The 8,774-nt window shown below is 41.7% G+C and overlaps 1 protein-coding gene across 4 annotated transcripts; it reads left to right on the top strand.

The window, feature by feature from the left end:
* The first annotated feature begins 297 nt into the window (after window positions 1–297).
* zgc:123258 (uncharacterized protein LOC641502 homolog) lies at window positions 298–8,498 on the top strand. 4 transcript variants are annotated; one of them, XM_062472040.1, is made up of 17 exons: window positions 298–502; window positions 1,003–1,113; window positions 1,281–1,463; window positions 1,662–1,751; window positions 1,875–2,008; window positions 2,415–2,569; window positions 2,667–2,763; window positions 3,114–3,215; window positions 3,929–4,010; window positions 4,101–4,175; window positions 4,297–4,353; window positions 4,883–4,930; window positions 5,492–5,591; window positions 5,683–5,763; window positions 6,126–6,286; window positions 6,918–6,951; window positions 7,963–8,498. In XM_062472040.1, exons 1-17 carry the CDS (start codon window positions 449–451, stop codon window positions 8,001–8,003), a joined length of 1,605 nt encoding a protein of 534 aa, XP_062328024.1. In that variant the 5' UTR covers window positions 298–448; the 3' UTR covers window positions 8,004–8,498. The 4 variants fall into 4 exon arrangements, with proteins under 4 accessions (XP_062328024.1, XP_062328025.1, XP_062328026.1 ...); XM_062472041.1 differs by lacking the exon at window positions 6,918–6,951; XM_062472042.1 differs by lacking the exon at window positions 4,883–4,930.
* Window positions 8,499–8,774: the final 276 nt, after the last annotated feature.

Below are 8,774 nucleotides of genomic sequence, written 5' to 3' on the forward strand. Positions count from 1 at the left end.
ATGTTTATCTGTTTATGATCTGTGTTGCTGTAGTGGATAATTCAGGTTTTATTTGGTTGTTCAACACCTCAAATCTCTCATTGTTTAAACTTTTAAATCTGTCGTGAGATTGTGGAGTTAATTTTAAACTCTTCTACAGCTATTCATGTTTAAAGTGGCCAGAATCTTAATTATTAGAGTTTTAATTAGTTGTATTAGTTAGTTAAGTTATTTAAAATGAAATGAAGTACTGTTCTTTTACAGTGTTAACTGACTTCAATGTGTTCAACGTGTGGCCAAAGTGAGTCATAAGACATGTAACAGGAAGTACATCGAGTAGCTTGGTGAAAATACTTTCCCTTTGATACAATGAGTCGGCGAGCGTAACACAGAATTTTTACATTTGTGGCGTGCCAAAAATGAGGTTGACGATATATTCATAATTGTGTAAATACCGGACTTTGCCAGTATGGCCAACACTGTTGTGGTCACTATTTTTTCCATCATTTTCTTGGCTCTGGAGGTAAGTAAACATACTGTACTGTAGCCGACCAGTTAGCCAGCGTTGCTTGTAATGACAGGCAAGAAAGATGTATTTAGGTTAGGCAACTAGCTAGTTAGCCGAGCTATCCTAACCCACCAGTAGCTAGTTGCTACCTAGTTAATTCACCCATCGTTAAGAGGAATTGTGTGACCATACAGCTACTCCAGGGGTTTATTCTTAGGTTGTTTCATAAATGTTAGCTATTGTTTTCTAGCTAGCTAGTCTGGTAAAGATCATTAGCAAGCGAGACTTGCTTGTCAGCTGGGGGAAGTAAAATGTTACCTAGTGTAGTCGTCAGCTGTTGTTAGGTCAATGTTCGTCAACGATAACAACAGCATATGTATTGTCTGTAGTAGTGTGTCTAAATAACATGGAACAGTTTTAAAAAATCTGAAGAAAAAAAAACCTTTTGATTAACTAGTGACTTCATGTTATATGCACACTTAGCTTTTATTTATCATATAGCGTTTCCCCCCCAGATACACTGCCAGGAGGCGGTTTTGCACGTTTCAGATGGATCTACAAATAAAGAATACTGCCTTGTTTACAATTCCACCTGGAGTAATTTGTCAGTGGAACTCAGCATTGCTGTAAGTCCACCTGCTATATAGCGTTTAACTTTCACAGTTTGGGGTCAAAATCGAGCTCTTTGTTGAGGTGGATGAACTTTCACTTCTATATAGATTTAAGATTATATAAAATATATGATTGTCTGGTGCTGAGGTGAGCATCCTGTTACTATCTTATTCACCATCAGATGCAGTACCCACTGGTGAATCTGACATCTAACCTGCTGTGCAGTGGCTCAGGGCTCAGTCCAGCAGAGATGAAGGGCAAGGTTCTGGTGGTGATGAGAGGGGAGTGTGTCTTCACCCAGAAAGCTCTGATTGCCCAGGGCTTAGGAGCTGCTGGTCTGCTCATTGCCAGCACAGAAAATATGGTAGGAAATATATGGGTACCAAGAATACAATAATAAGCATGTCTTTGGAACAGAACTACTGTTCTATTTACTATTACTATGTGCTGTGTTTCAACAGTTTGAATATTGTACTTTTGTACCCAGTGTTGCCTAGTTTAGAATAGGCTCATCAAATAGTTTGGTCCAACACAACGACCACTGTCTTGATTTGTACTTCAGTATCCCCCATCTTCCAATGATTCCGAGTATGAGAAGGTCCATATTCCCGTGGCGCTCATGAGATACAGGGACTTCCTGGACGCACACAAGGTCAGCTTCCCCATCCCACCTGTTCTTAATGTAGACGCAGCATGTTTCAATGTTTATTGATTGCTGCAGTTGTTTTTTCACAGTCCGCTGTGGTATGAGTGTATTATGCCTGTGTGTCCTCAGGTGTTTGGTGATAGGATGCAGGTGAAGATGTATGCCCCACAGGCTGCCATATTTGATGTCAGTATCATAGTGATGCTGGTAATTGGTGTTTTCACAGTCACCATGGGAGGTTATTGGAGTGGAGCTTCTGAGAGGTGAAACACATCATCCAGTCACATGACCACATGACATTACCATTCTTCCTGTTTGACACAGTCTTGTGTGTGTATAGGCCAAATTTGTATTTATGGAGTAACCAGTTAGATACGAAAAAGAATACAGCATACAATATAAACATACCCCACCCGCACATCCTTGTAAATAGAATTGAGGGGGGGGGGGGGGGGGGGGGTAAATTACATAAGGACATTTAGTTTGTTTAACAAACTAAACAAACTAAATGTCCTTATGGTTAACCTTAAATGACTTATCTTGTGATCTGGCGCTATAAAAAAAATATAATGGTAGGGGAAACACTGCATCAGTGCATGACTTCTGTGAAAGGCATATTTACGTGTCGGAATCAAAAAAAATGTGTGTGCTCACGCGTGTTCTCGACAGAGAACGAGTGAGTCGAGGTCCTTCCCTCGGTGGCGGAGATGAGGACAAGACCGACAGTGGAGACCTGAGTCTGTACTCTCCTCTCAAAGTGGTCATTTTTGTGGCTCTGATGTGTGTGATGCTCGTCCTCATGTACTACTTCTACAAGTGGCTTGGTGAGTACCGCTCCAAATGCTGCTTTCTTTGAAGCGCTCCACAAACCCCCATCCAGATGAGTCGCTGTGACGTGTTTGTCTCGTGCTTGTTTTCTAGTGTACCTCATCATCGCCATATTCTGCCTGGCCTCTGCCACCGCCCTGTTCAGCTGTCTTGATGCCGTGATGGACAAAATAGGATGTGGCACTCTGAGGTATGTTCTGCTCTGACGTCTCGACCACAAAACCTCAGCATTTCCTCTGTTCCATACGTCTGCTTCCCTTGCAAACAACACTTCTGCCACAGATGGAATTTATAATGAGTAATACTTTGTGAATCACACACACCCCGTTGTTGTGTTTCAGGTTTTGACCTTTAACTTGTGTGTCTTTGTGGTAGTTACACTGGAACAGACTTCAGCTGGCCTCTCTGTGGTCGTCTGGTTCTCTTCTTCTTCTCTCGTCTGGTTCTCTTCTTCTTCTTCTTCTCTCGTCTGCCACCCCCCTCTCGCACCCTCTCTTGTAGGTTTTAACTCCCCTTTGTGTGTGTTTTGTTTTCATCTAGTTTCTCAGTCAAGGGTCAAAGTCTGTCTCTGAGGTCTCTGGTCCTGGCATCCGTGTGCATCGCTGTAGCTGTGGTCTGGGCCGTGTACAGGAATGAGGACAGGTACTGTCTGCACAAACACACACACTTCTGTCTTGTCCTGGGGAATATTTATGGCGGTACAACAGGAAGTGGCCATGGGCAAAACTGTCTGGAGCCTTTCATAAACATGGGTGTCATCAGCAGGGGCAGGTACTGCTGTCAGTTCAGACCAGTTCTGCATTACTGACCGCCTCATTGACTATGACTACTTGTCTAGGTTTATGAAATGGAGAAATTTAATGCCAAAACATTGTGAACAATTGTAGTGGGTATGTGTATTCATACAGTCAAACTCATTGGTCCAGACTTCTAATGTTAAAACAGAGAAAGTTTATATAGCAGGACTTTACCGACAGTAAAGACTTTCAGACTTTACCGAAAATGGAAATATAAATATTTCCATTTTCAGAGCATAGTGGATATTAGTGACTGTTGTTCTGCCTATTGTTGTACTTCCTTCTCCACCCACAGGTGCAGAACTTGCTTGATATTGTATTACAGGTTCATTGCATCTTTGGGTCAAAGCAACATTGGTATAACATACTGTGTATTATATGTGTTCAACTTCATATTTGCTTGTAAAATGTTGATTTATGCTTCTCTTATGGTTTGGGTTGAAGTTAGAGGAATATGGACAGACTAGACATTACAAATATATATATATATTTTTTTACAATATTTTTTAATGTGACCTGTTTCCAAGTCTGATTATGAATATTTTTGTGGACTTTCAGATGGATTTGGATCCTGCAAGATCTCCTGGGCATCGTATTCTGTTTGAACTTCATGAAGACCATTACTTTGTCGAACTTCAAGGTACTGTCACCACTGATCCTGGACTGTCCCTGGTTAGAAAAACTATTCTGCTAAAGACATGTCTCCCACCGGAATTTTATTTTTCCTCAGATCTGTGTGATTCTGTTGGGCCTCCTACTGGTCTATGATGTGTTCTTTGTCTTCATTACACCTTTCTTCACTCCGGTACGTCACAATCCAATCATACTGCATATTCCTCACACTTTGAAGTACTGTACTTTGTTGCTTAAAATAAAGTGTGTTCAAGTAGATGTTCATAGCATGAGTGTATTTTTCCCTGGTACAGAATGGAGAGAGCATCATGGTGCAAGTAGCACTTGGCCCAGATGCAGCTGGGGAGAAGGTAACCACTTAGTCTGTCTATTTGCATGCATGCATTAATGCAGAGGTGGGCTTGCTCTATTAACAATAAGGCTGATCTGACTGCTGTGGAGCATTGCTGTTGATTTCTTAAGCTTAATTTATACTTCGGTCGCGGACACTTTTGAAATGGTCGCCGACGAAAAAAAAAAAGTGTCGCTCAGGCTGCGGCATTTATACTTCGGAAAACAGTCGCCTGTGCTCAAGGTTCGCGTGACGTAAACAGAATCATTTTACCGTTACATTCATAGCTATGGTTACATTGTTAACGCTTTGTAGCCTAGGTGATCAATCGGAGAAACTGACAATTTTAAGTTTTCACTATGTGACGACATCCGCGCCAGTAGAAATTTCTCCTGGTAGGCGACACTTCTAAGCGACGGTTAAAAGTGTCGACCGAGACGTCATTTCTGTCGGCGACCTTTTCAAAAGTGTCTGCGACCTAAGTATAAATTGGGCTTTACTGACTGTGTGTGTGTGGGGGGGGGGGCGTGGGTCTGTTATTGACACAGAGTAACATTGTGGAGGTCCCTGCTGATCCCAACACTTCCTCTGAGAAAGTAAGATCCATCTGCCCACCCATGCACCCTCCATATTGGGCTTCACTTTGGGGATAGGTGGGGGGGAGAGAGATAGGGACAGAGCCAACGAGACCATGTCATTTCCTGTATATTAACGGCTGCTAATGTACATGATATATATATATATATATACAGTATTTCTGTATGGCTCCATATTTAATACACTCAGTATTCTGAGGTAGAGATGTAGGATTAAGGAAAGGAAGCCATTTAAGAGAGTAAGGGAATTATCCGTAGGGGCGCTCACATGCCTAGCATAAGGAAGCTAAACTTATTTCACACACCACCAGTCACAAGGTTAGCATTCATGTATTTAATCAGATGCTACTGTAATTGCTCATTTTAATTCCTTGATTGATGTATGGTAAGATCTTAATTGGATTGTAATCAATTGGCCTTGTGTGCACTGTCTCTCTTGGCAATAACAATGTCCATGGCTTAATTTTGCTCTTTTTTGTCCAGATTATATTTTAAGACATCCTTGTTCAATGACTCTTTGTAAGTTTACCGTTTGTTCACTGTTACCTCAACCATCCTCAGCTTCCATTGGTCATGCGCGTGCCACGGATCTCGTCCTGGGCTCAGAACGTGTGTGGGATGCAGTTCTCTATCCTGGGCTACGGAGACATAATTGTTCCAGGTCAGATAAAACCTCATATTTACCTCAGCATGGGTAAAGGGATTTTGTATCCACAGTGCTCAAATGTTCTTTGTGCCGTTTGGTCCGGCAGGTCTACTCGTGGCCTATTGCAGCAGGTTTGATGTGTGGACCAATAGCCCTAAGAAGATCTACTTTGTCTCCTGCTGCATCGGTAAGAGGTCAGGTGGCTGAGCGGTTAGGGAATCGGGCTAGTAATCTGAAGGTTGCCAGTTTGATTCTTGGCAGTGCAAAATGACGTTGTGTCCTTGGGCAAGGCACTTCACCCTACTTGCCTCAGGGGGAATGTCCCTGTACTTACTGTAAGTCGCTCTGGATAAGAGCGTCTGCTAAATGACTAAATGTAAATGTAAGAGATAGAAGCCATACATATTATTGCTGAAGTAGCCACACTACGAAACATGGCCCTTTTGGCATTTATAGTCTGAATTATAATCTCCTGACTTGGTTTCTCTCTTTTTCTTTCCCTCTCCCTCTATCATCTTTTTTCCCCTCTCCCGCCCTCACCCCGTGAAGCCTACCTGTGTGGCATGGTGGTAACATTTGCAGTGATGCTGACGACAAAGATGGGCCAGCCCGCTCTGCTGTACCTGGTGCCCTTCACTCTGGCGTCCTCTGCCCTACTGGCATGGCAGAGGGGAGAGTTCAGACATTTCTGGTCTGGGACCACTTACGAGGTAAAGGGGGTGGGGATAGGGTCAAACATGGCCTTAAATACATTTTCATTCAGCGGAGAAAATGATTTGCAAACGTTTTCATTATTAGCTCTGGTGTGGTTTCCTGCAGTTTTTTTTAATTATGTATTTAGACTTAAATAATATACGTGTAAAAGTGTCTGTCTCTGAGTAGTCTCTGTAGTTTTCTTGAAATCACCATATTTCCTTATTGACCTTTATTCGCTGATTGACAACTGAAGGATAGGGTGCATATGCATTCGGAATTCCAAGGAAAGATTACATGAAAGGAAGCTCCCTTGGAAGAAGCTATGTCTTCCAGTCTGTCTGTGCTGTGTCTGTAACACCTGTGAACATCTGTGTGATAGTACTCACTTTTTGCATGGCCCTTAGCAGCAGCCACGCACAATAAACAATATGTCCTGGAAGTCTGTCAGAGCATTCAGTCGCTTCAGTTAGAAAGAACGTTCTACAAAAGTGACAAGGCGTAAGCCTTAGTTAAAGCAATGTAAATGACTAAAATGACTAAATGTAAAGCCTTGTTGTTTTTTTTGTTTTTTTTTGGGGGGGGGGTATAGCATATGAAGACAACACGGTATGTGATGAAATGGTGACTTGACTTTATCTCCATCAGGTGTTGGACTCTTCCAGGGAGCCTTTACTGACAGGTGTGCTCTTACCTCTGAGCCTGACATGGCTAGCCACCTCCACACGTCCCTGCACCCCTCATGTCATCTCTCCTCTGCAGAACCACGTTTTCCTTTGACACGCTTTATCATTTTCTTTTATTAACAGTGTAGCATTTGTGACCTTCAATAAATTTCCAACTTTCATCTTAAAAGTACATTCCAACTCTAACCAAATTGCATTCAAAAAAGCAGCAGGCTCCTTCTGAAAAACCCTATTAATAACATCTCCATTGACCACTAGATGTCATAAGAGGTCTTTAAATGTTTGTTGCGAGACGAATCGCAGATCCCTTTCTCTCCGATTCCAATTTCTTTGCACAGCTAAGCTCAGAACTTGACATGTTCAGGTCCTGACCTTGTTTAGAAGTGTTACTCAGTGTTCTCCATGAACCTCTTTTGTTTCTTTCCGCAGTCAGTGTTTGTCAGCTTGGGCGTTCGTCGTTGTCTGCTTAGAGTATTGTGTGTTGCGCAGTTTTTTTCATTTACATTTACATTGTCATTTAGCAGACGCTCTTATCCAGAGCGACTTACAGTAAGTACAGGGACATTCCCCCGAGGCAAGTAGGGTGAAGTGCCTTGCCCAAGGACACAACGTCAGTTGGCATGACCGGGAATCGAACTGGCAACCTTCGGATTACTAGCCCGATTTCCTCACCGTTCAGCCACCTGACTCCGGTCATTTTTCAGCAGTCATCCATCTCTCTTAACACAGAGTAAACCCGATGATAACCCCTTTTATGGGATTTTCTTTTTCCTCATCAGACAGAGGAGTTGCTGTGCAAGATGTTAGTTTAGCATATGCATGCATTTGCTTGTTGGCGGTGTGTGTGGGAGATCGCATTGGGCTCTTCATTATACTGTGTCTTTGCTATAGTTTTGTCAGGTTTGCAGCAAATATGACACGTTTGTAAATTTGTATAATTCATGTGCTTTAAATCCATCTATGATTTTCGTACTGATGTATCATTTTCTCTTTTTATTGTCTTCTAGAGGGAGCAACTGACAATTCTACAGGAGAACGGAAATGTTGACTGCAGCTGATAAACAATAAACCAACCACTGGAGTTATTTTTGTCATTGAAATTGAGCATCGGCTGACATCAATGTAAGGGAAATATTAATTAATGGATCAGGAAACATTTATACATCAGTGTGTGAATATAATGGGGGAGATGATAAGTGGGCATGCTTGGTTGTCAGTTGATCCTAATCCAGATACTTAGTTTGGAAGGCTTGCTTGTACTTGGAAAATAAAATGTTAAAATGGTTACTTTCTGTATGGTTGAAACTTTGAGGACACAATAATGCTTTTATATTACCTTGGTGATGGGCACAACCTATAGATAGACAGCACTTTAGTACTAATCTTGACAGTTATTTGGGTTTAGGGCGTTGAAATCAGAAAAATACGAATGAAAGATATGCTTTTGATAACTTGTTATGGGGTATTTTTTGTACTATATGATTTTGAACACAATTATGTACTTGATTGCCTTTTTTTGCCTTACATTAAAACTTTCTGCTGAGCGTGTGTATTTGTCTATTTGAAAGCTGATATTACCATAACATGTCTTAGCTCCCTCTAACAGTAAAAGCAAAATACATATTAATAGGAATACATTTCATGTAAGAGGTAGGCTACCATAGAAATCTAATTTTAAAGTTGGCAAGTGCCATTGTTTGAAACGTATGGGCTATTATATTGATGCAAAAGTATTACTCTTTGACGCCTTTCAGCTGTAAGCTTTTTCGCTCCGCCCTATCATGTGGTTGTGTGCTGGCTGACTCAGCTGGCTCGTCAT

The sequence above is a fragment of the Osmerus eperlanus genome, chromosome 10 (genome assembly GCF_963692335.1).
Source record: "Osmerus eperlanus chromosome 10, fOsmEpe2.1, whole genome shotgun sequence".
Classification (NCBI taxonomy): Eukaryota; Metazoa; Chordata; class Actinopteri; order Osmeriformes; family Osmeridae; genus Osmerus; species Osmerus eperlanus.